Source organism: Pteronotus mesoamericanus, unplaced genomic scaffold, assembly GCF_021234165.1.
Source record: "Pteronotus mesoamericanus isolate MK-2021 breed Mesoamerican mustached bat unplaced genomic scaffold, CSHL_Meso_final contig_50, whole genome shotgun sequence".
Classification (NCBI taxonomy): domain Eukaryota; kingdom Metazoa; phylum Chordata; class Mammalia; order Chiroptera; family Mormoopidae; genus Pteronotus; species Pteronotus mesoamericanus.
The window spans coordinates 37,913,691-37,940,499 of record NW_026555186.1 but is presented as its reverse complement, the minus strand read 5'-3'; the positions used below and the strand labels follow the sequence as shown (position 1 = coordinate 37,940,499).

The following is a 26,809-nucleotide window of genomic DNA, read 5'->3' as shown; positions in this document are numbered from 1 at the left end:
CCCGTTCTTTGTCACCTGTAGCTCAGACCATCAGAGTAGTTCCCAGACTGGTCCTCACTGCCAGGCCTCCCTAATTACAGGAATGCCCGATGCCCATACATCTTTCTGTCTGCTTACAGGCCTGTGTTCCGTCTACGCTGCAGCCTTCATGGATCTGCATTTCCACTATTTAAACCCACAGTCTGTTAGCTTAGAATTCTAGGTCTCCATAGCCCAGCCTTTATGTCCCTTCAGAGTCTCCAGCATTCCTCTCTTCCATGGGTCCCTTGTCACCAGTGCCCCTGACTGCTCTGGAAATTCCCACCTCAGCCTTTTCCCAGCACTTAATCACAAACCCAGAGTATTTTACTATCACTTCTCTTTTTTCAAGACCCACATCAATTTCTGCCTCTTACATGAATCTTTATTGGTTAATCTCTTTCCTCCTGGAAATTCAATAACACTTCATCTGGATGACTCTGGGCACCTCACCCTAGGCTGCCTTGTCTGAGTTTGTACGTTTCGCACATGTATCTACTAGATTAACACAGAGAAACTGCAGGGCCTTTGAGGACTTGGGCCTAGTCTTTGCCTCCCCACTGGGTAGCACACAGTATCATTCGTCCTGGGGTAATAGATATTTGTGTTTTACGATAATGATAATGGTGATAATAACAACGACGTTTGACTGTCTCCTTTAGAGAGCTGCAGAAAACAACTGTCTAGTTTCCAGAAAGCATTGTTGAATCAGGTAGTTGGATTCTCTTATTCTCTGACCAGAGACAATGGAGGAAACCAGCAGATGACTTTCTGCCTCTGCTGAGATTGTACTGACTCCCTCCATAGCTCTTCCTGACACAAGGGAGCATATTTTGAATTATGAAAAATGGAGTCCCTCAGATATGCATTTTCTGTTAGTAGGGAGCTAAACATCAGACACCTAAGAAAAAACTTTCAGTGTTTGTGTTAGATGGCTATTCCCCTGCCTTGGTGAATCAGCGTTTCAGTGGAGGGATCATCCCTTCACTTTAGCTGCTGAGAAGGAGTCCTGCTTTCTGAAGTTCTGCGTGAGCAGGAGAGCCAGGCTTCAGGTTCATTCGTGAGGAGGGCAAAAGAGACAGAAGAAAACCATAGAGAGAAATCACTCAGAGAAAAAGGGAACTAAACAGCACAAGAGGCTACTCCTCCTACATGTCCTAGAAATTACAGTCTTGCTGTATGCCCTTTCTTCATTTAAGGACACACAGACACACAAAATAAAACCCAAACCATTGAACTGAAAGAGTGAGTCACTCCAGCCAGGCCTCCACTGAGCCAGTCAATTAAAGTGCAGGACCAATTCTGGGCTTTTCTTAGACCTTGAATGACTGTCTGACTTTCTTCGGGATTTTTTTTTTTTTAGGAAAAAAAGGGTATATGTTGATTTTTGAGCAATTTGATCTATATTAGCTCCTTCTCATGAAAAGTTTTTAATCTTCCTTCAGAGGAATATTAAATACTGATTGAGTTACTCTTCAGATGGAGGTTAAGTCCATCATCCTGTAGAGTTTCATTGTATGTTATGTCTTAGGCTGTTAAAATTTATGTCTAATCTCATGTAGTGTGTTCTCTAGAAACATATTTGAGTCTAGATTTTTCCTTGAGTGCTTTCACTGTTTTGTGTTAACAGGGAACGGATATGGCAATCCCCGAAACTCACCAGGTCTGCTGGTCTCACCTGGTAACTTGAACAAGAATATGCAAGCAAAATCTCCTCCCCCCATGAATTTAGGGATGAATAACCGTAAACCAGATCTCCGAGTTCTTATTCCGCCAGGCAGCAAGAATACGATGCCATCAGTGGTAATGAATAACTACATTTTAAATAAATGTTGATAATGTTTTGTATATGTTTTTGTATTTGTCTAACTCTGAATTATTTAAGTGCTTCCATAAAATTAACACATCGATGCTATTGCTGGAGTCCTATTTGTATTTGGCTATTATTTCTGGTAACTGGTTCTCCTTCACTTTTCCACATAAAAAAGAACCAACATCCCAGTGAACACCACTATAGGACTATTCTGGGGCAAAGAAAACATTTCCTTTTAACACCTCCAATTTATAATTAGAAAAAAATAATTACCTATTATTCTGCTTATGGGACATATGATTTGACCAATGGTAGAATCAGACTCACAGGATGAGGTATTTTATTTCATAACAGATTTTTAAAATATTGAACTATTTATGTCCTCAAAGTGCTGGCAATGAAAAAATCTTTTCTATATTTTCTAAATGAACTTTCTCCTGTTCATTGGTAATTATTTTCTTACATATATTGCAGCAATAAAATTCAATACATCACAGTCGGGTATATTATAGCAATAGCGTCGAGTACATCACATGCTGAGCACTGCCTCACTTTATCTTTCCGTAGATGTGCTTCAGGCAGATAGTTACCTCTCAAAAGCAAGTTGTTTTAAAATCCTAGGCATTTTGAGAACAAGGTTGTATTTTAAAAAATAAAAGAAGTTGTAGCACTTGTAAGAATAAAGAAGTAAGAAGCAGAAATATAAACAATATCCCTAGACGCTGTCATTTTTCTTTTTCCTGGGTCCACAGGTCTAAGATGAAGATAATATTGTGGGACTAAATTCAGCAACAAGGAGACTTACATCAGTGTTCTCCAAATGAGCTTTGCTTAAGAGTGAGAACATTTAAAATCAAGATTCAGTAGACAAATTTAGATCATTCTGCAGACACATTTTTTTTTTCTTTCTGTGCTCTGTGGCAAGCTTCAGGGTAAAACAGTCCTGCAAGCTGATCGGTTTATTATGGCACAGTGCAGATTAATTTTGAATATAAACCCCCCAAATCACATAATATTCCACGTTCCCTTAGGAAAAGGCTGGGTCTAACAAATACAACCTCCCACGGGGCCACAGCCAAGCCGTGTGGGCCATGCACGGCAGGCTGTCTCCATCAGCACATTTATTCCAAGTCCTGTGAAACTGCTGCTTTCCCAGGCAGGGACTCCGTGACTGGTCGGCCAGGTCTCTCACTGGCAGCCTGGTGCAGTTCCCCCTCTTCTAGAGAGTAGGTTTTCAAAGGACAGTCCTCTTTTCTTTCTTTTTTTTTACAAAATGTGACTGTGAAATATATGAATGTTGAGACACTGACCTATGCTGAAAACTGTATAGGTTGTGTTCACATCTGAGACAAATGGCTCATGAAGGGAAACAAAGAATGTCTTTGTAAGAAGTTATCTTTAGAGTCTGGGTTTTTCAAGTGTTTAAACTGTTGTGTCTATCAGAAGATGCTTTTCCTTGTGTTGAAAAGATTTTGCCCAGTTACAAATAGTTATGGACACTAATTTATAAAACTCCTTCCCCATGCTTTCAGTCTGAGGATGTCGACCTGCTTTTGGTAAGTGGTGAGGGTGCTCCCCTTAAGCGGCTCGGGCGAGGACTTCCCGGTGGAGTGGGAGCTCTAGCAAAATGGGAAGGTTTCGGAAGTTATCATAGTGTGTCAACATTGATTATATTTAAATACCATTAATTTCAAGTTCAGGTTATTTTTCCATGTCAACCTGCGCAAATGAAGACCATTTTTTCCATTTATTTTAGGACTCAATTTATAGCAAAATTCTAGAACAAAAACAATTCTTAGTTATTTAAAACCACAAAGATACTTCTTTTCCTAAGAAATTTGTCTCCTGATCTTTAAATTTATGTGAATCTTTAATCTGCTTGCTGTAAGGAGTTAAATATACATGTTAACTGCTTTGCCATCTAGTTTGAGGGAAGTTTAGAAGAATCTGAAAAAAGTGGCCAGAGCACCACCTTCTGGTCAGACTATAGCATGAAACTCTACCAATCTCTGCTGTTTATAGAACTGAGGATAAAACCACGGTGATTTTAATTTTTTTTTAATTTGCATTTGAATAAAAACTGAAACAATAGAAGTACAGTATACATATTTCATCAATTTTCAACAGTCTGTTTTTACCCATAATAAAGCAATGGTACTTGTTACTAGTTCAGTTGCCTAGGAGATACTGATGTAATGGGTTACTATAGCAACAACTGGTCTCTTGAAGGATTGTAAATGATAGGGTTGGCAGAGTTCATAGAGACACATGTTAAATGATTAATTTCATGAGATTTGTACCAAGTTATATCTTTATGTGCAAAACTAATACTGAAATCTAATATTTTTAACTTCAAAAACATTTCACCAATAATGTCTTTTTATTTACTTTAAAAGAATCAGAGGATAAATAACTCCCAGTCTGCTCAGTCATTGGCTACCCCAGTGGTTTCTGTAGCAACTCCTACTTTACCAGGACAAGGGATGGGAGGATATCCATCAGCCATTTCAACAACATATGGTACCGGTGAGTAGCTTTGCAACCTTCAAATAGTACACTAAATACTTTTTTATTAAAAAGCAAGATGAAAAAGATATTACCTTTTAGTCTGATAGGCTTCATTTATTACCTGTGGTGTTCAGACCACTATATTATTACCTGTTCATTACTAAGACAAAGTGAATATTCACATTTTCAAGGGACTGAAAGTTTTACTAACCCAACCTGACTTCAATATAGAAGAACAATTTCAAGGAAAATAAGCTGTTACTCCTTTGATGTAATAGATAGCTCACTTCCTTGGGATTGTTTAAAAAAACATTTCTAAATTATCAAATATATATAAAGTATAATACCACATTGCAGTTCTAATAAACTAGAATTGCAAGTTGTGTTATTTTGAAGCTTTTACGGAATGCTTATTTTTTGGTATATAGTATAACTCTTTTAAATTAAAATTGTCCTTGTTGTGTTTCTCCTTCTTCCCCGACCCCAAAAGTAAAAAATAAATAAATAAAAATTATGACAGTCTTTAAATAACACTAATAAAATTTTTTTTAGAAATTGAAAAGATTTATTCTGTCCATCACTTGACAATTTCCAGATTAAATCGTTTTCCCTCATGGTTTTGTTTTTAATCTAGAGTACTCTCTGAGCAGCGCGGACCTGTCGTCGCTGTCTGGGTTTAACACCGCCAGCGCCCTCCACCTGGGGTCAGTCACTGGCTGGCAACAGCAACACCTACATAACATGCCGCCATCCGCCCTCAGTCAGCTGGGGTAAGCAATGTCATTTCTTTTATAATACACTTTTAGGATGCATTTTTAAATGACAAAGGGCAGTCTCTATCGTGTTCTAATGTCCCATTAGAGAATGTAAAATTCTACTTTATCAAAATCTGAAAATAATTGTCAGACCTTTCAAACAGCTTAAATATTACTTTCCTTATTCTTTAAGAGGAGGGGGAGCTCTGTGATAATGATGTAAATTATTTCCCTATTGTTTTAGACTGTATTCATTCCCACTTCTATCAATAATATATTTTTTATTTAGTTAAGTTTTCACATAGTTCATGTGTGACATAAGTCAACATTTTTGGTTTTAAGTTCTTGATGTGTTTTGAGATACTAGAAAATCCTCACAGTAATACGCATAGGATCAACTATTCCATTGATATACAGATTTTGTATATTTATAGTGTACTCATAGTATAGTGTGTATTTATAGATATTCCATATATTAACATAAATATATATGTATATAAGCATACATATACAAATTATCTAAATTTGGGTATAAAAATAATTTTTTTGTTTTTCTGGTCAGAAGATGTGTATTTCTGCCCCCTTGTGGTAGTTTTGAGATAATGTCTTTATCATAAAAATGACTCCTGTCATTAAACTATGGAAATGTTCAAAACTTTAAAAAGCCTTGAATTCACAGTCACACTCCTTGTAAAACAAATAGTTTTTATTTTAAAGTTTAAAACACAAAACAAAGACCACACTTTGTTTAATTAATAATTCTAAAACTGCAATTCATGTTCAAAAGAAAATACTGGGAGGATATAAAATATTTAAAGGAAGTAAGTTTTTATACATTGGAAACATTCTATATGCCTACCTCACTTTTACTCCTCTGAGGAACCATTTGGTTAGAGCAGTTAACGAGTTCTACATTTCTGTTTCTAAAGTGACAATGAGCATAAGACAACTGAGTAGAATAAAAATCACTGAGTAATGTCACAACTTCATTTCTCTTACCCCTCCTCTACCCCAGCAGCTTTCAGTAGAATTCATGCCACATAGCTAACTCGGCCCTCACCTAGTCACCATTTGCTTATGCTTATCCTACTCACTAGTCACTACTGTCAGAAAGCTAAGCTTTCATGTAAATAATAAAATAAATTCACATGACAGTGTTGCTCTGCTTTCTTAAAAAATTGTTAACTTTAGAGTTATATTAAGTATTGATCAGCATTAGAGGTGTTTTTAGGACATTTAAGTTTTCTCAGAAATGTTAACCCTCTAAGTAGAAATTCATTGCAATAACTTTTTTAGGTAATTACCGCTAAGTACATTATACCATCCAGGCAATCTTAAAATATCTACATGTGGCACCGCTGTGGCTCAGTGGTGGATCCACCATGTACGTACTTCTTGACAAAAATAAAGGTTGCATTTTTTTACAAAGATCCATCCATTAGAGGACTAGATTTGCTTAGAAATTATCCATGTCAAAAGCTATATGAGTTTCTCTGAATGTGGCTTTCTTTTGTTTTTAAATAGCATCTAACAATTTGCATTTTACATATAAAACACGTATTTGTGTATTTTAACCACAATTTTCAAATTCTCTTCTATTTCATGGGAAGAATCTAATTCTCTGCAGCTCTTAATAGAGGTTTCGGTAAATGAGAAAGAGGAGGGCTGCACCAGAGAGGAACTGAATTTCAACACCCAGTCATGAAGCATTTTGTTCAGTTCTGATTTGTTTCAATACCAGTTCTCATGGTGCATAACTTGAGTCTGAATTTGGTCTAGGAGTTTTTATCGCACTGAATCACTTCCCTTATCCCTCAGATAGACTAGGATACATTTCCAGTCTTTCTAATTTTGGGCCACATGCCTATTTACTATTCTTTCTCTTTGTTTCTTCCTCCCCACCCCCAACCCCAGGCCCCTCTCTCTCTCTCTCTCTCTCTCTCTCTCTCTTTTACACATACACACACACACACACACACATACGACACACACACATTCACACACACCCACAAGCCCAGAGTAACTTTTCAAAAGGAGGTTCCTTCGTATGGACTAGCCCATGCTCACACAATTAAATGTTAAACTTTTTTTTTATCCCAAGTTGTAATATTTATATAAAAATTAATTATATGAGCTGACTTAATTTCTTACAGTGTAAATTAATTTTAAAAATTAATTTTTTTTCCTGTCTAAAGTAGTCTCATACATTTGTATAGTGATTTCACATTCTTTTGTATAGATACGGTGTTCACAACAGAGTAAAATATATTTCAACCTCACCAAAGTAGGTATTCCCAGCAGCCCAAGATAGCCACCACAATTTTCTCTCAAAATTAGAAGGTACAAAAGAGTTCTTTGTATTTTGTTTATGGAAATATTTTTAACTCTTCAAATTATACTTATAACACCATCTAATATCTGATTTTATGTAAGCAAGTTAGATAAATGTCATAAACTGATTCGAGCCCTGACTGGTATGGCTCAGTGGATTGAGCACCAGCCTATGAACCAAAAGTTTCCCCGTTCAATTCCCAGTCAGGGCACCTGCCTGGGTTGCGGGCCAGGTCTCCAGTTGGGGGCATGCATGAGGCAACCAATCGATGATGTTTCTATCACACACTGAGGTTTCTCTCCTCTCCCTCCCTCTCCAATCTCTCTAAAAATAAATAAAATCTTTTAAAAGAAAATAAAATCTTTTTGGTGTAGGGAGCAGAGACAACTGGCAGAAGGACCTTGCCATCCAAGGTTAGTGAAAGTCATTTGAATACTAAGATTTGAGAAAAATACCATCAGATTTGTAGGTGTGTTTCTCCTCCCACCTTTAAAAAAAAAAAAGGGCAGCCTGTTTTCTGGAAGCATTTCTATACATTATCTTTGTTGATGTGGGTGTTCAGTACATACTGAAAGGAGGTAACTTTGAGTAAAGACAACTTCTAAAAGGTTAGGTTAAATATAGTCTGATAGCCTAATTTCTAGGCAGAGGCAGTAAAAAATTTGAATAAAACTCTCCAGTAATGTTTCATTTTTGAACAGTTATGAGGAAGGGCAGGTGTCTTCCCAGCAGGATGGCATCTATAGTTAGTGAAAACTTGCAGCAGACTTGATAGGGGCAACTTGCATGTCTGGCTTCTGTCCCCCGACCCACCTCTTTATCATCTACACAGAGAAAGTATTTCACAATTATCTGTGTCTATAAAAATTTTGTTCTCAAGAATGAGTAAACTAATATGCTTATATTTGAATCTAACCTTTACCACTTAGTGATTGTTAATGCTCCTTTTTCTTTTCAAGAAAATACTTCCTTGGTAACAGAGGCTAGTCAATTAGATTTCATTCTGTTTTGAATCCTCTACCACAGTATAATGAAACTGAATCTCAGATATCACTTAACTACATTAACTACATTTCATTGCTGTGCATTTAGTGTCCCCAGAATCATTCAAAATGCTTCATATATGCTTTTAGGGTAAAATGAAGTGCCACCAAAAGATAAACTTAGGGACTGGCCTGTTTGTTCATGGGAAGAGATAACACTCAGGGTTTTGTCTTTTATGGGGAAGAAATACAGCAAAACATGTACAAGCCAGTTGAACTTGGAAGATAATGCAGCGTCCAAACACTGTATTAAAGAAATAGCATTTTGATTATATTACTTTTTGTTTACTTCCTCCAGATTAACTGTTTTTATTGGTCCAAATTACCAAATTCTTCTTTTGTTTTCCATGTCCCTAGCCTATGAAGACAATCTAAATGGCAAAGGGCAGATGAAAGTATTTATTGATATGCCACTTTATTTTCAAACTCCTAATTGACATTCATTATCAAACAGTGTGTGATTGGTAGTAGAGACATTTCATAAAATTTTAGTGAAATGGTCTTTCTTATCCAGAGTCAGGACAATTCTTTCTTCCAGAAATCAAAAGTTGATTTCCTCTGACATCAAAATGAATTATCGAGTAATGTTGACCCAAGAAAAAATAGTCCACCATTATAGATCCTTTTGAAATACAGGTCCCCTCCCCATTTTAATATCTTATTAACTTAAACATTACTTAATTAAAATTCTTAGAAAATTAGTATGTAGATGGTAAAATAAACAAGTGATTGAAAATTGTATTTACTCACTATAGTATCCTTACATAAATGCTAAAACTGCTTTGATTCTATAATATCATAAAAGCCAGAGAAAGAAAGGTTCATTAGGGAAACAAATAATTCTCCTTTATGTCATTTTTGACATTATCTCATCTATTAATGAGAGAAGGAAAGTAATTCTTTGCCAGTAGGTGGTGCTTTTGTATAAAACATCCCTCGAAGATAAACTCATTTCTGATTAATTTTGTTTCTCTATACACCTTGAGCCCGATTGCATCTTTCAAAAATCCTGCCCCAAGTAACTCCATTCTTGCTCTGAAACATATACCCATTTTTCTCACGGCTCATGATGACATTTTCAATGCCATCCATTTTTCTCCAGGGAAGGTAACATAATCAAATACATAGGTAGGTAGGCTTGCTTCCCTTTGTTTAAAATAGGTGTGCCTGTGTGGATTATTCTTTGCTGTGACTATTCTTCAGTAAAAGAGATTTTTGTATTCTCTGGACAATAAGGGCAGGTGATGCTGACTCTAACCCTGGATGTCAGCGCAATCAGAATATAAGGGCAGTGCAGCCTCTTAAAATTGGTAACAGCAATGTTACTATGGTTTATCCCGATGAGAGTCATTGTGACTCCTAATCTACACTCGGGACTTAATGCTTTTCCCTCCAGAATCTCAAGTGTCTAAATGCTCCCACATTTTGGAATAAGAGCAAGGTATGCTCTCGTGGAACAAATAAGGACTAAGGGTTATAAACATAATAAAATTACACTAGATCCTTCTTTACAACAACCTTTTTGTTAGGCGAATCCAGATTTACCAATTAATGCCAATTACATATAAGAGGAGTGGTACCCTAAGTACCGTAGTAGGGTGAGACTAGCATTAGGAAAGTTGAGGTTAATTGTGGAAAATAGCATTTTTAGCCCATGTAGCTGAGAAAGGATGAAGAAAGTACAAGTATATGAGTTTTAGTGAGGTAGGAAGTCCAAGTGTTTTTAGGCCAGCACTTATAATTTCTGCAGATAATTTTCAGTTTTCTTCCTCCTTCCCCTCCTTTCCCCTCTCCAAGCTTTTCACTGGGTATGGTTATAGGGAGCCTTCTATGGATTCTATTCACTTGACATTTGAACTCTTTTCACTTTCTCTCTGAAGACGATGCAACTTAGTGTGTAAGTGCTTATTAAACTGAGGGAAACATTTATACCCATAATAAGCTTTTTACAATAATTTTCAAACACTGTAAATCAAGGAAGTCTGATTCAAAAGCTAAACACTGTATCTTAAATCTTAAGTTCAATTTTGGAACTAGTCTAGGGAGAAATTCCACAGACACAGAAAATGCTTTTTCCAGTATGTCTGTTTAAACCCTTTCAAACTGGTACCTGTACATTTAGTGAAATGGTCTTTCTTATCCAGAGTCACGACAATTCTTTCTTCCAGAAATCAAAAGTTGATTTCCTCTGACATCAAAATGAATTACCAAGTAATGTTGACCCAAGAAAAAATAGTCCACCATTATAGATCCTTTTGAAATACAGGTCCCCTCCCCATTTTAATATCTTATTAACTTAAACATTACTTAATTAAAATTCTTAGAAAATTAGTATGTAGATGGTAAAATAAACAAGTGATTGAAAATTATATTTACTCACTATAGTATCCTTACCTAAGGATACTATATTGTCAGACCAGAGGTGTGATTCATGAGCCTGGACCAGTTAAATACTGTGATTACTGCCGGGCAAATCAACGGAGGTATCCTAAGAGGATACTATCCCCTCTGTGCTTCTAAGCACCTTCTCCTCCCTCTGGGCATGCTCTGGTGTCTATGCGAGTCTTAAGCTGATGTTTTATGTAATTGTGAGTTCCTGGGGGCTCCAGGCCTCCTCCATCTGTAACTGGGTTTCCTTTCCTCCTACAGAGCTTGCACTAGCACTCATTTATCTCAGAGTTCAAATCTCTCCCTGCCTTCTACTCAAAGCCTCAACATCAAGTCAGAACCTGTTTCTCCTCCTAGAGACCGTACCACCACCCCTTCGAGATACCCACAACACACGCGCCACGAGGCGGGGAGATCTCCTGTTGACAGCTTGAGCAGCTGTAGCAGTTCCTATGACGGGAGCGACCGAGAGGATCACCGGAACGAATTCCACTCCCCCATTGGACTCACCAGACCTTCGCCGGACGAAAGGGAAAGTCCCTCCGTCAAGCGCATGCGACTCTCTGAAGGATGGGCAACATGATCAGATTATTACTTAATAGTTTTTTTTTTCTTGCAGTGTGTGCGTGTGCTATACCTTAATGGGGAAGGGGGGTCGATATGCATTATATGTGCTGTGTGTGGAAAAAAAAAAAGTCAGGTACTCTGTTTTGTAAAAGTACTTTTAAATTGCCTCAGTGATACAGTATAAAGATAAACAGAAATGCTGAGATAAGCTTAGGACTTGAGTTGTACAACAGAACACTTGTACAAAATAGATTTTAAGGCTAAACTTCTTTTCACTGTTGTGCTCCTTTGCAAAATGTATGTTACAATAGATAGTGTCATGTTGCAGGTTCAACGTTATTTACATGTAAATAGACAAAAGGAAACATTTGCCAAAAGCGGCAGATCTTTACTGAAAGAGAGAGCAGCTGTTATGCAACATATAGAAAAATGTATAGATGTTTTGGACAGACCCGGCAAAGGGTGGCCATTGGTAAATGTCACCTAACATCCTAAGAACGCTCACAAACCTGCAGGCATATCATTGGCGTATGGCACTCAATAAAAAGGATCAGTGACCATTAAAAGAGGACCATACCTATTTAAAAAAAAAAAAAAACATGTGGAGTTTGAGGGCTAACGTATTTAATTAAATAAAGAAATATGGGTCTGCATCTCTTATTAAATAAAAGTATAAAAATATGTACATTACATTTTGCTTATTTTCATATAAAAGGTAAGACAGAGTTTGCAAAGCATTTGTGGCTTTTTGTAGTTTACTTAAGCCAAAATGTGTTTTTTCCCCTTGATAGCTTCGCTAATATTTTAAACAGTCCTGTAAAAAACCAAAAAGGACTTTTTGTATAGAAAGCACTACCCTAAGCCATGAAGAACTCCATGCTTTGCTAACCAAGATAACTGTTTTCTCTTTGTAGAAGTTTTGTTTTTGAAATGTGTATTTCTAATTATATAAAATATTAAGAATCTTTTAAAAAATCTGTGAAATTAACATGCTTGTGTATAGCTTTCTAATATATATAATATTATGGTAATAGCAGAAGTTTTGTTATCTTAATAGCGGGAGGGGGGATATTTGTGCAGTTGCACATTTGAGTAACTATTTTCTTTCTGTTTTCTTTTACTCTGCATACATTTTATAAGTTCAAGGTCAGCTGTCAAAAGGATAACCTGTGGGATTAGAACATATCACATTGCAACACCCTAAATTGTTTTTAATATATTAACAAGCTATTGGCTCAACTGACATCCATTGTATACACTAATTAGTTTATTTTATCCTTCTTATTTTTGAATTTTTACCAAACACAGGGCCCCTTTCTGATCTCACCATTTCACCATGCAACTTGGAATTCAGTAAGTGCATACCATAACTTGCCTGTATCCTAAATTATCTGGTTGGTTTTCAGCCCAGAATTTCATATGCTTTTTTAGAAATATGCCCAGAATAGAGAAGCTGTGTTGGGACCCATGTCCTACAAATATATGGCCCTAGAAACAAGTGATATGAAGTTTACTCGGTGTATAAGTTATAAATTCCCACAGAGGAAAAATGTGAAAGATTGGGTGCTAGACAAGAAGGAAGCAGGTAAAGGGATAGTTGCTTCATCATCCGTTTTTAATTACTTTAACTGACCCTCAACAATCTTGTCAGCAATATAGGACTGTTGAACAATCCCAGTGTGTCAGGACCCCCAAATGTCACTTCTGCATAAAGCATGTATGTCATCTATTTTTTCTTCAATAAAGAGATTTAATAGCCATTTCAAGAAATCCCATTAAAGAACCTCTCTATGTCCCTTTTTTAAATTTTTCAAGAAATATTGATGACGCTTGCCTAATATTTGTCTATAAAGGATTAATTTTCAGACCCTTTAAAAAGTGAGTGCCATAAAAAAAAGTTCATATTTGTTGTTTAAAAGAGATTTCAGTCTAGGAACGATTTTCCTTCTCTTGGAATGTGAAGATCTGTCGATTCATCTCCAATCATATGCATTGACATACACAGCAAAGAAGATGCAGGCAGTAAGATCGACACTGCTATATCACGCGTAGAACGTTTCTTACCCATTTTTTTTTCTTTTACTTGCACAGTTGCTATGTGTTTCTCATTGAAAAAGGCTGCCGCTGGGTGGCAAAAGCCAAGAGACCTTACTAAACTAGGCTATATTTTTCTTAACTTAATCTGAAATCTACAATTAGACCACAATGCACCTTTGGTGGTATCCATATAGGATGCTAACCTGCCTTGTACTAATGTTTTATATACTAAAAACAAACAAAAAAATATATTAATCATTTCATATAACCCACTACTCAAGGTATCCATGGAACATGAAAGAAAAACATTTGTCCAAAGGAAAAACAGAAGATCATCCCTGAAAATATGCACATACACACACAGTCACACATAGGGGAAGAAAACTAAGAAAATCATTTTTCTCACCATCAGCTTGATTCCATCCTTACAATGCATCCTTATAACTTGATGTGTATAAAATATGCAAACATATCACAAATGTTCTCTGTCATTTCAAAACACTTTATCAATATCAGTAGAAATTTACCAATGGGTGGGAAAGGGTCATTATGTGAAAACATGAGAAAATAGCCATATTAATTTTTTACCTGCAATTTGCCTCAGCAACAAAGAAAAAAGTGAATTTCTAATGCTGAAGTACCAGCAGAAGCCTTGGCTATTTATAGCAATTCTGACAATAGTTTTATAAGAACATGAAAAGAACAAAGTCACTTGAAAATGGATGCCAGTCATCCCTTGTTCCCACTACTGAATTCGCATAAAGTGGTGGCAAGATAGCGAAGGGATAATCTGAGAATTTTAAAAAATGATTTAATGAGAAGAAGCACAATTTTGATTGTGATGAGTCACTTTCTGTAAACGATTACTGTCTATCTTTACCCTTATACCTTATCTGTAATTTACCATTTATTGTATTTGCAAAGCTGGTATGGTTTGGGTTTTTATCACAGTAAATCCTTTGTATTCAGGAGTTGAGGGCAGAGCCCTGAGGGAGTAGTGTTTTACATAGCCCACCCTAGAGTAACATTTTAGGCAACATTCTTCATTGCAAGTCAAAAAACCGTAAGTGGCATTTTACACAGCTACAAGTATTGTTATACCTAATCCTATTTTAAAAGATTTTTTGGTAATATGAAGCTTAAATACTGGTACCACTGATGCAATACACACAAGCTGCATAACTGTATATTGTATGCATTGGTGCGTGGAAGGCTGTTCATTTCAACCTTTTTTAAAATTGTGTTTTTTAGTAAAATGGCTTATTTTTTCCCAAAGGTGGAATTTAGCATTTTGTAGTGATGAATACGAAGATGCCTATCATCCTCAGAATCACTTTAAGGTTAACTAAAGTGAGAATTTTTAAAAAAAATTCAAATACACTTTTTAAAAGAATATCTGCCCTCTCACAATTTTATGTATTTGTTTTTCTTACACACTTGTCTTTTAACTTAGAAATAGCATTTTTGCTCCCTTTATTCTTTTGCTTGTTTTTCCAGAGAGTAATGCTTGTATTTCTTTCTTTAAAAAAATTTTTTTAAGAAGAAGCAGCCACTTGAACCCTCAATAAAGGCTGTTGCTTAAGCATGGCATACTTCATCTGTTCCCGTTTGTGCCATCTGCTGTGATGTCATCACTTTTATGGCGTGAATTACTTGCCACTACAGATCTTTTGAAGATTGATGGAATACTGGTGTCTGTTAGAATGCTTCAGACTACAGATGTAATTAAAGGCTTTTCTTAAATATGTTTTAACCAAAGATGTGGAGCAATCCAAGCCACATATCTTCTACATTAAATTTGTCCATTTTGGTTATTTTCATAATCGGGTATTGCATTTGCCTTCCCTAGTCATACCTCGAGTTGATTCATACCTCATTTTAATTCAGAGAGGTCAGCTAAGCGACGGATTTTGTTGTGGTTTGAATGCAGTACCAGTGTTCTCTCAGAGCAAAGTAGACCTGGGTCACTGTAGGCATAGGACTTGGATTGCTTCAGATGGTTTGCTGTATCATTTTCCTTCTTTTTCTGGGGACTTGTTTCCATTAAATGACAGTAATTAAAATAGCTTGTAAATGAGGGCATACAAGCATTTGCAACAAATATTCAAATAGAGGCTCACAGCGGCATAAGCTGGACTTTGTCGCCACTAGATGACAAGATGTTATAACTAAGTTAAACCACATCTCTGTATCTCAAGGGACTTAATTCAGCTGTCTGTAGTGAATAAAAGTGGGGAATTTTCCAAAGTTTCTCCGATGGAAATAAGGTATAATTTGTATTTTGCAGACAATTCAGTAAAGTTACTGGCTTTCTTAGTGATGCAGTGTCTGTGGTGCATTTTTTTAATTAATGTTTTTCTGTTTAAATTAATTCTGTTTTATCATCTTTTTTAATGGTAGCTTCTCCCACAAGTGCAAGTGAGCTTTCTCAATTTGTAACTCAAAATACTCCAAAAGAGAGAGATTTGTGTTTGCGGGGGGAGGATGGATATGAATTGGGTCATATTTCTTGGGGTAATATATGTATTTAGCCAATGTGGGAAGTTCAAAGTTCTTATCAAGTTCAACTTCTTTATCAAAGCATTTCCATGAAGTCTTTGATAACTTGCTTAAATACACAGAATTTTCCAGAAGTCATTGTGAAAGGCACTACCATTCAATAAGTTAAATTATTTTTTAAATCAAAATGTGGAGAAAGTACTTTCAGACTTATTTCTGTTTTCTTTATCAAAATAGTTTCTTTAACCATAAGAAGTTTAAAAACATAAGCTTGTATCTAAATATTTGAGAAAACTAATATGCATACATTTTTATAAACTATAAGATATATCCATTACCAAAATTTAACTATAATTGAAATTTCTTTAGATCAACATAAAGACTAATTTAAAAAATGAAAAGGAAAACAAGAAGGCCTTGGCCAGCCAACAGGAGAACTTTGCATTAGCAGCTGAGGGAAACGTTGCATGTGGCTTTGAGATTACAGTGCTTTTCTCCTCTTTGGTCTGTTTGTTTATGTTCAGCAAACATTTATTAAGCAGTTATTATGTGTAGTCATGGATTCTAGGATGAATGAAGAGATAGCCCTTGCTTTTAAGAAACATAGACTAATAGGAGACTAAAAGACTAATAGCAAATAGAAAATGTTCTCAGAACTTCTGCCAAGTGCGCTCAGGACAACACTTTGGTCATCTCCGGAGCTGAGCAGAGCAGAGGCCTGGAGCGTGGACATTTCATCATCTGCCCAGCAGAGGCAGCCTTTGTCTTGTCTTTGGAGGGACAGTAGGGCACAGGAAATCCCAGATGGATGAGGACAGGGCTGACTGGTGACTTCTGCAGTCATGCGTGCCCCTTTCTTAGTTTTGTGCTCTGCTGTCATCATCTTGGTGTTCTTTTATCCTTGATCTTGTGTTTTGTAAGTGAAGTCTGATAGGACAGTAAAGCATGCATGCATGCGTCAAGCAGAGGATATCACAGAAGGAGGCAAAAAGCTTTCATTTTAGTGCCTTTAACCTTTTTCCTGCTTTTTGAAAAAGAACAGTTTGCTTTAGCACTAAGCCCCACAAATGGTGCCTCCAGTCCTGAAGGCATTCTTCAAGGAGGAAATAACAGATACTCAGGCACAGAGATGGGAAAGCAAGAGACAAGTCTGCAAGACTGGAAGAGTTCTTTGGGGTCTGGTTATATAACTGCAAGTTAAGAAGCCTGGGGTTTAAGCAGTTCAATGAAACATTTAAAAGAGATGAAATTGTCAAAATTCAGCAAATGGTAAGGTTAATGGTAGGAGTGATGAGAAATAAGGAATTGTTAAAGTTTACAATTTTAAGCTAAAGTGGTAGGACCCTAGTAATGTTCAAATGAGAAGTGGAGAGGTCACTGCTTTGTGAGAAAGGTGATTCAGTGTTCAGCATGCTCAGTTTGACATAGCTAAGCAGAATATGAGATGTCAATACAGACTTGAACTCAAGAGAACAGCTAACTTTGAGGATAAAGTTTTGGATGTGATTTACAAGGAGGTGACAGGGCAGGCCTTGTCTGTGAATGAACTAGTCAAGTGTAAGGTGATGGGAGAGGTAATACTCAGATCTAGAAGAGGGGTGCCATACAGCAGAGAAAGGACCTGTGCAGGAATCAAGAAGGAACAGTCAGACAGAAAGCCAAAGAGTGCTGTTAAGGCAAAAGGGAGTTTCAAAGGGGGAAAAAAAAAACCATCAACAGTGTCAAAATAGTGTCAAGTGCTTTGGCCTTGGGTGGTATCTAAGAATCATTTCAATAAAATGGGCAGAGAAGAGGTTGTCCAGCAGGTGTTGTGAAAGTTCAGGCAATAAGTGTGAACTAACCTTTTATGATGTTTGTGATTAAAAGGAGAGAGCTGGTGTGAGAAGTCAGCATGATCAAGGATGAAGGGAAAGGTTATGAAAAGACCAGATGTCACCTGAGCATGCTTAAGGGCTGGCGGAGACTAAAGGGGCAGGAGGCAGACATGAACCATCTATCCAAAGGCTAAAGAACTGCACTTTGTGTCGCCAGGCCCAATTTTGATGTGGTGTTGGGTTTTCTTTTATTTCAATGATGTCTGGGAGTCTGGATTTAAAAGCGTTGCTGAATTTGATAAAGGAAAACTGCCCAGAACAGAACATCTGAGTTTCATTTTTAACCTGAGACACGCTTTACAGCTTTCCTATGTGTTATCCTTACAGACAGACTTCTAAGCAAGACCCAGTGATGAAAGAGGAAAGCTAAGTTCGCTTCCTCACTGTATGTCTCCCTTGAATTCCCACTCTCCCTATTTTCTGAGAGCAAATGTCCCCATCACCAAAACTGAGGCTATTCCTTTAACCTCTCTTCTCCCAGGCACAGTCTCTTTCCTGGGGCACTTTTGCCTGAGAGTCACAGTTAGGGACACCTGAAAAGAAATGTTCATAGTTTCTGGCCATAAAGTAGTTCCTGGTTTTAGTGCCAACCTTGCTGATCATCAGCTCCATCCCACCCCATCTTAATCAGCTCCGGCTTGAGGAAGAGCCTCCAGCCCTAAAGCCCCCATTGCTAGCAGCCAACCTCGGCTCTGAGCACGATAGAGATGATGATTACCTTTGAATCTGGTAACTGATACCAGGGCCAGGCTGAAAGGTAGGAAACGTGAACTACCTGTGGGGCAATTCCACACTGCATAGAAACTAGCTAAGAAAAGCTTCACCCAAACACTCCAGCACCAGAAATGCAGGTTCCCTTTCCCTCCACAAAGAACGCCAATGCCTGGAAGGTTACAATGGCACAGGCAACCTGAGGAAACCAGAGCTTAAGCTGGTGTGTGAGTGAGGGTCAGACGCTAACACAATGAGCCCTCTGCAGCGGCCTTGACCTACGATATCTTACTTAACCTGCTCAGTAACACCAGATGCAGTTTTTCCAGAGCTCAACCAGTCTCTTGGTTGACACAGAACAGCTTTGCCTCTCACAAACTAAGTAGCATTTGTCAAGTTAGTTATTCCAAGTATCGATTTTCTCACTTAGCACTAACTCAGCAGAGTTGCACTGAGGCCCAGTTAAGACCTTTATAGTTGCTAATCATTGAAAAAAATCAGAACCTTACTCCCCTACAAGTTACTCAAAGTAAACATGACCCTACTCTGTAAAATAAATCAGCAAAGTTCTGGTTGCTTTTTTGGAAAAATTTCTTAACAATATCACATTTCTTTTTTGCAAAGGACAATTTGGTATGTCCCTGCTTTGCTGATGCCCAAATCACATGCTCTACTTACGGAGAAAGCATTGCTTTACAGTGTCCATCCCACAGCATCCCACTAGGGGTGCTAAATACAGGGTCTGGCAGAAGTAACGCCATTGAGTGTGGTTGGTAGGGTATGTGAATGTCTCGCACAACATGGAGAACAATTTGAACATTTCACCTAAAATGTCATACGGTGTGCTTGAATATGATATTGTTATGTTACAGACTTACATGCTTATGACTTGGTAATAAAAGAGTTTATAGTAAAAAAGGGCGTTATTTGTGCCAGACCCTGTGTATCAATACAGACTCTTCTAGAAGCAGTAGTTGTAGGAAGAAAATTACCTCTTCAAGCATTTATAAAATAAATATTCCATATGATATGCTTGTTTCTCTTTATAAATAAGATCCTGCTAGGAAATGCAAACTTGTTTGTATGCAAGTTTATATGTGTAGAGTTTATCAGTAAAACATTGAGAGAGTGCTCATTGATAAAGGAGTGTTTAAATAAGCTATGGTACACCAACACAATGGAATACTACACAACAGTTTAAGAACCAAAGCAAAACAAAAATCCTTTTATGTATTTACATGTAAATTTTTCTGGATATATTGTTAGATTTAAAAAAGCAGCAATGAAACAGTGTAGACGGTATGCTATCTTTCAAATAAAAAGGCAGGATGCAAAAACAATAAATGTCTTTACATTTGCATAAAGAAACACTGGAAGGATATGCAGAGACCAACAAAGTCATCACCGAAGTGATGTGCAGTTTGAGGTTTTAGTTTAGAAAAAAGAGTCTTGCAAACAAATGGAAATGCCACAAAAAGTGGATTTATAGAAAGTTCCCTTCTGACTGACAAGGCTTTTGGAAAATGCCAGTGTGTAGAGCAAACCTCAGGAGCGGATGTTGGTTTAGGATTCTCCAGGTGCAGAAGCCTTCAACAGTCACCTTCAGCTAAATGACAGGAATGAATGGGGTTTGTTTCTCTATTGACCCCACTAGCCAGGGTGCGGGGAAGGAGGGAGCCTTACTAAAGCAAGCAGTTTCTCACAGTTCAATCACAAGTATTCTTTTCTAAGAATATATGGGTTTCCCTCGCCATTTTTCCAGACACTTACCTACCTTTGTTTTTTTACCTGAATTCAGAATTTATTTCATAACACTTCATTTACTCTACCTAATCGGGAATCTGTTTGTCTTACTGAACCATCTAATTTGAGACAATAAAATCTAGGGTCTTAGATGGATTTCTGTTGAATTTACAGCTACCCCTCATTGTCCTTGCAAGCTGCTCCCACATGTGACCAACCAACCTATAATATTAAAACACAAAAGACACATCATCTTTACCAACTTCTGTGTCCATAATGATCAGCTGAAATAGCATGTACAGTATGTCATGTTTTTGTAGTTTCTAATTAATTAGTTAAATTTCTAGGTAAGGTTTAGAAGGCTCAAAATAATATAACTTTGTTTTGATTTCCCTCCTTGCTGTCCTCTGCATTTACTATCCTGATTTATGTTCTTTGCTGCACAACATTGTACCATTAAAATATGTTAAAGTATTGACTAAATCAAAACACTTATTCTCTACTTCAGAGTTCTATTGACAATAAAGAATTATACTTTTCACCACCTCTTCCCCTAAATTCTCAGTTAGTAATAGTATTTTTCCTCTGAATTCCATTAAGAAAGAACTCAGAAAAATTGTTTACTTCTTCTAAATAGTTCATCCTCTCCAGAACCCTCTCTAAAGATATGACAACAGTATGAGAATACACACAACAGCGCTTAAAAGCTCACTTTGAGAAGCCCAGTTTTCTTTTTGCCCTTAACAATGCATTTGGTAAAATTTGAGAATAAGAAAGAAAGAAGAAAGAATAAGAAATACAGAATCAAGAAATATGAGTTCAAGATGGGTTAAACTTCTGCATTTAGAAAATTATATACGACTAGTTAGTAGATAAACTAGAATGTAATCAATGCTAATGTTAATTGCGATAATAATTATTTAAATGTCACTCATTGAAGTGTATTCAAGAACTATAATGAGTGAAAGAAGCTGAACACTAAAACAAGCATACTGTTTGGCTTCATTTAAGCAGCATAAAATTCCACACGGTATAATTCCATACTGGTCTTGCAATCCAAGAACAGATAGAACATCTATGGTAACAGAAATCAAAACAGTGGTTGACTATGGAGTGAGGATTGACTGGAAGTGGAACAAAGGGACTTTCTCGGGGTGATAGAAATGTTCTATATCTCAAATTGGATACTTTGTCAAAATCTATCTAATTGTACATTTAAAATCTCTTCACATAAAAAATAATTATGTGAAGAGAAATACTAAATTCATAATATTATATAAGAAATTATATAATATATAATATTTTATATATAATATGAATATACCTTATATAATAACATTATATAAGAAAGAGTAATAGGGACTATCACCCCAGTGTGCTTCCTGCTGAGGTATAGTAGGACCTGCTTTAGTGCAGATAATCCTCATACTACCTTTGAGCCTCAGTTCAAATCAAGATAAAAGGCTCAGAATTATTCATTCTTTTAAATCCCTGGAACACATTCCCCTACACTATTCATTGACAAATACTCACAGTATTCATAGACAAAGAGAGGTAAACTTCTATTCAATCCTGACCAACTAATCACAAATGCTAAAGTGGTAGAGGTAAATTAACATGATTATATTGAGACTGATAATGCAAAGTAATAATGTGCATCAAATAAATTGACAACTTCAAGGATGAAAGCATTGTGCATTCCAGAATATTAAATGACTTGAATAATTTGCCATCAAGGGTTTTATACCATATTCTTACCAGTCTTGCTCAACAGGATGTTAAACCCCAGAAAGCAAAGAGAATAAGAAAGCTAGACTGTTGATCTTCTGTTTCTATACTGTCCCAAAGTGACATCCTTTGTTTTTTCCCTTGGGAAATTTTCTGAACCTGCAATATGTTTAGAACTAAAAATAACAATAATATGCAACCAGCATAACTATACCACTTTCCTATAAAAGTGATCATCCATCTACCTACCCCTTGAAAGCTAAATAAAGGATAACACAAATGAAAATAAAAACCCCACTGAATTTTGAGGTGCACTTAATGAAATTAAGTGCAAGATCTATCTGCTTAAGTACTCTGAACCTACCAGTGAGAAAACATTGCATTCTTCTCTTAATTATTAAGAAAAAAAATCCTAAAACATTAAAACATAAAATAGTTTGCATAAAATATTAGGTATTATTTATTTTTATGCATTTAATCAAATACATTTATATAACTGACTAACATTCAGCATTTCCACACACATATATAAAATATATATTATATATTATATGTCATGAATATGAATCAGACTAATATAATCAAGGTAGAAAAGAAGACTGGATTTTGTCCAGAATCTAAGCTCTATGAGGGCAAAACATTTTCACACTGATTATAAGATCATTGCTTCTGCTCTGTTTTTCCTGGATAACATCAAACAGTGATTCTTGTATTACCTCCCAGTGTTTCTTCGCACTAAAGAGGAGAATGCAAGGGTGCACATGTGCAAAAGAAAAAGTGAGTAAGCCAGGGTCCCACAAAAATGCAAATCACCAATATTCATTTTATTACAAACTATCATATAGATTAAAATAGTCTCCAGTCTTGGTCCTGCGCTATTTTAATTACTGAGTAAGTAATAAGTCAGTGATTTTCAACCACTGTGCCATGGGACATTGGTATGCCTCAAGAATTTTTAAAACATGCAATACCTGACTATTTACATAAGGGCACTGACCTCTTTTCCCTTAAATTTTTAAATTAAAAAAAAATGACAACAGCCACCCCAGTAATAGAGCCAGGTGTGAAAGCCTTGTCTTGAACCATAAATATATAGGTCCTATAATGGAGTTGCATCTTATTGGTCATGTTGCATAAAAAGATTGCATCAGTTGGTTAATTCTCAGTACCAGAAATACATAGATACAAGTATAGGAACCTTATTTTTTTAAAAGTCACTTTGCAGCAAAAAGAGTATGTAATTGCTATTATTATTCTTTTGTAAATCAATCAAAATTATACCCGTTTTTTGTCAGATTGACAAAACATATAACATATATTTTTGCTACAGAAATGTAGCAATTAGTTTATGTATGGCATGAGATGAAAAAGGTTGAAAATCACTGTCTTAAGACTTTAAGAGTATGGTATAATTTATTATGGATTAAGAAATGTGTTAAATCTTTATGGGCTCATTTACAGTGATTTGGACATTGGTAAAGGAGCAGCGCGATACTGTGAAAAGATTATAGACTTTGAAGCAAACAAATCCATGTTTGAATGCCCCCTTTGTCAACTATGACTGTGCAGAAGATTAACTCCTCTGGGTTGGTTTCCTCACCTGTAAATGGAAATAATAATATCTACATTTAGAGATGTTGTAAGGATTTGAAAAATTATGGGTCTATATGTATATATCTAACTATATATATGCACATACATAGTTTTTATAGATGTATGTGTGTATATGTATGTGTACATTTATGTGTATATCAATCATACATTCAATATTTACTTGACTAGTGCACTATATAACATATATTCATATCATCTTAGTGAAGAATAGATATACCTCTAACAATGACCGAAGAATTTCCAGGAAGTAATTCCTGAGTATGGTAAATGAATGCTTTCCTTACCTGGAACCAATCACTAGGAATAATGAACTTTAAAAAAAAAAAAAGGTCAATTTTTAAAATTAGAATATTTGCAGTAATATTGGAAAATAAAACTATTATGAAGAATTATTATCACAAGAAAGTTCTCCATGGATCTCTCCCATCAATATGCATCTTGTTGGGATTACCAGGAATGTAAGACCAGACTACTCTACCTGGACCATTTCTCAGGGTTGCATTTGCAGCAAGCATCTCTGAGGGATGGGGTAACATCATCCTTTGAGACAAAAAGTTTGCTTCTTTACTGCTTGCAAATTCTCAAGCTCAGTGTTCCTCAGTTACTACATAAACCCACAAACACCCATCTAGGCCCTATCACCTCACTCCCAGCACAACACTCCCACAGGAATGTGGACAAAGGGAACCAATGCAAATACGCCAATGCTCATGCCACCTGCTGTGCGATGAGTGGTACAGTCCTTTGTCTCTGACCCAGGAGCCTCAGACCTTCTTCCAGCATGCATGAAACAGTAACAGCCTAACTTATTAGTCTGTAAAATTTGGCAGGGAACATGACTTTTTAAAAGAGGAAAGACAAAGGCCCCACGATTCGGCTTCGGTGATATCAAGAGTCTCCCTAGAATTCAGTAGCTAATGTTCTTGCCCAAGTGGTAGCTAGGGCTGAGGGTACAGGTTATCCACTGTAGGACCTATTAATGAGGCTCATAAGGCTAAGCAATGAGAAGCAGGATTGAAACTATATACAAATGAGGCCCTAGCTACACAGCTCATTGGTTAGAGTATCATCTGGATATGCAAGGGTTGAGGATTTGATCTCTGGTCAGGGCACATACTAGAAGCAACCAGTGAATGCATAAATAAGTGGAACAACAAATCAATGTTTTTCTCTCTCTCTCCTTTCCTCTCTCTCCAAAATCAATCTAGATAGATAGATAGAGAGATAGATAGATGATAGACAGATAGATAGGTAGATAGAAACTAGCTACAAATGTGGTTGTGATGTCCTTCTCCTTCAAATGGGTGGAGAAAACTCAACTGGGATGTGAGCGAAACGCATGACCCTAGATGAAAGACAATGTGGTTGTGGTTACTTAGTCAAGTAGTATCCAAAGCTGAAACAAATGATGCCAAAAAAGGGGCTTTGCTAATAGATATAGACCTTTGGGTTAACTAAAAACATCAAAAGTTTGTCTTGGTTGACTCATGAGCAGGCAGTCTCTCAAAAGCAAAATGAATGCAAAGCTTTGCCGGACTGTGCAGAGCCAGCCATGCTATGAACCCGACCTCCGCCACAGCCGGCTTTGGCCAGCAGCAGAGTTGAAGCACTGAATGCTAAGTGGCTGAAAGACTGCAGGACAAAATACAGTGGCATGCACAGGAGCAGAAAAAAAGCGGCCCCTGGACTCAGGCTCTTTTCAGATGCTGAAGGTATACAGGTAACAGGGAGAAAATTCCGGGATGTTCTAAATTAAATTACAAAGGTCAGACAGTGAAAGACAGAACAACCATTTCACAGCTGTGGCCCAGCTGACAAAAGGCTCTCACACTCCTAGATGTCTGTTGGACCTTCGGATTAACTTCTTGGTAGCTATTTCTCTGATTACCCAAAAGAGAGAATGGCCCGGTGCCAGCCATCCAACCCCAGGAGCTTCCACATCTTGTTTACACATGAACTGTCCAGTCTGCTGCCCACAGCCAAGCCACAGGAGCAGACGCATCTTCCTTGTTGACCGCATCCATTCCAGAGCTGGCACAGCTTCAGCTTCTCCCGCCCCTTTGTCTATGGCTAATGTACATTCTCTCGGAACAGCTTCCATCCTTCTCCTCTATACTTGATGTATAAAAATGCTCAATATTTCCAGGAGAGCAACATGTCGCCTTTTCCATCTAGCCACACTGCAGGTGGTTTGTGCTTCATGCACCAAGGCTGGTCTTTTTTTCTTGCTAGCAATGGCCCAATAAATCCTGTATTACAGAAAAACTTTTGGCCGTGTGTTTTTTCTTTTGTTTGTTTGGCTGTTTTTTTGTTATTTAACACAGGTAAGGACCTGTCTTTGCAATGACCTGAGCTGAAAGCTATTATCCTGGCCATGGACAATACTTCTAAGGACCAAACAGTTGTATTTTTACTGACTCTTGATCTGTAGCCAACGGCCTAGACATTTGGTCTGGAATTTGGGAGACTATAAACTGGCAGAGTAGAGTCAGCCCTCTTTGGGGCAGTCAACTGAAAACAAATTGAGGCTGTCAATCAGACAATCTGGGTCACTCAGGTAAATAGATGCCTTTGTAAGGATCCATTTTCTAATGAAAATAATTGGAATCAAGCTGCTACTTAGGCCACCATTATCAATGGCTCCATCACTGTATCACACACAGCAGCACACACTACCACCAATTAAAGAATGATATGGTTCTGATGCAAGATGCCACCACTGCATGCCAGATGTGACTACTGCCAAAAGCTAGCCTATTTGTTTTTCAGTGAAGGAAACCTCTACACTTCCTCAGGTATTGCTCTGGCTTGTTCCTGGGAAAGTGACTACATTAAACCTCTGACCCACTCTTGACTATGTTCCATGCTTTACCACTATTGAAACTTTTTGAGGTTATGATGTTACTGTTCCAAGCTAACTCTCTGACTTTGGACACACTATTGCAGCTCTTGAAGTCAAACTATGTTATGTTTTCAGCATTCCAGACTATCTAGAGTCTGAAATATATACCTTTTCTCTCCCTGTCATTCAACAATGGGCCAAAAATCAAGGTATTTAATGGATACCCAATGAACTGAACCATTCACAGGCATTTGATCTTGTGAACACTTTTCAAAAATCAACTCAGAAAGATTTCTGACACATTAGTTTTTACACATTACCTCCTTACACATTAGTA

At 36.9% G+C, this 26,809-nt stretch overlaps 1 protein-coding gene across 12 annotated transcripts in view; it reads left to right on the top strand.

The window, feature by feature from the left end:
- MEF2C (myocyte enhancer factor 2C) overlaps window positions 1-13,767 on the top strand; it is a 161,207-nt gene extending 147,440 nt beyond the window's left edge. For 9 of the 12 annotated variants that reach the window (XM_054578582.1, XM_054578588.1, XM_054578581.1 and 6 more), the window contains 4 exons: window positions 1,649-1,821; window positions 4,228-4,357; window positions 4,974-5,109; window positions 11,119-13,767. In XM_054578582.1, the coding sequence (XP_054434557.1) occupies window positions 1,649-1,821; window positions 4,228-4,357; window positions 4,974-5,109; window positions 11,119-11,440 (761 nt within the window). In that variant the 3' untranslated portion in view covers window positions 11,441-13,767. Of the gene's footprint in view, window positions 1-1,648; window positions 1,822-4,227; window positions 4,358-4,973; window positions 5,110-7,800; window positions 7,904-11,118 lie in introns of those variants that run through there. The other 3 variants (XM_054578590.1, XM_054578589.1, XM_054578592.1) reach the window with 2 other exon arrangements.
- The last annotated feature ends 13,042 nt before the right edge of the window (window positions 13,768-26,809 follow it).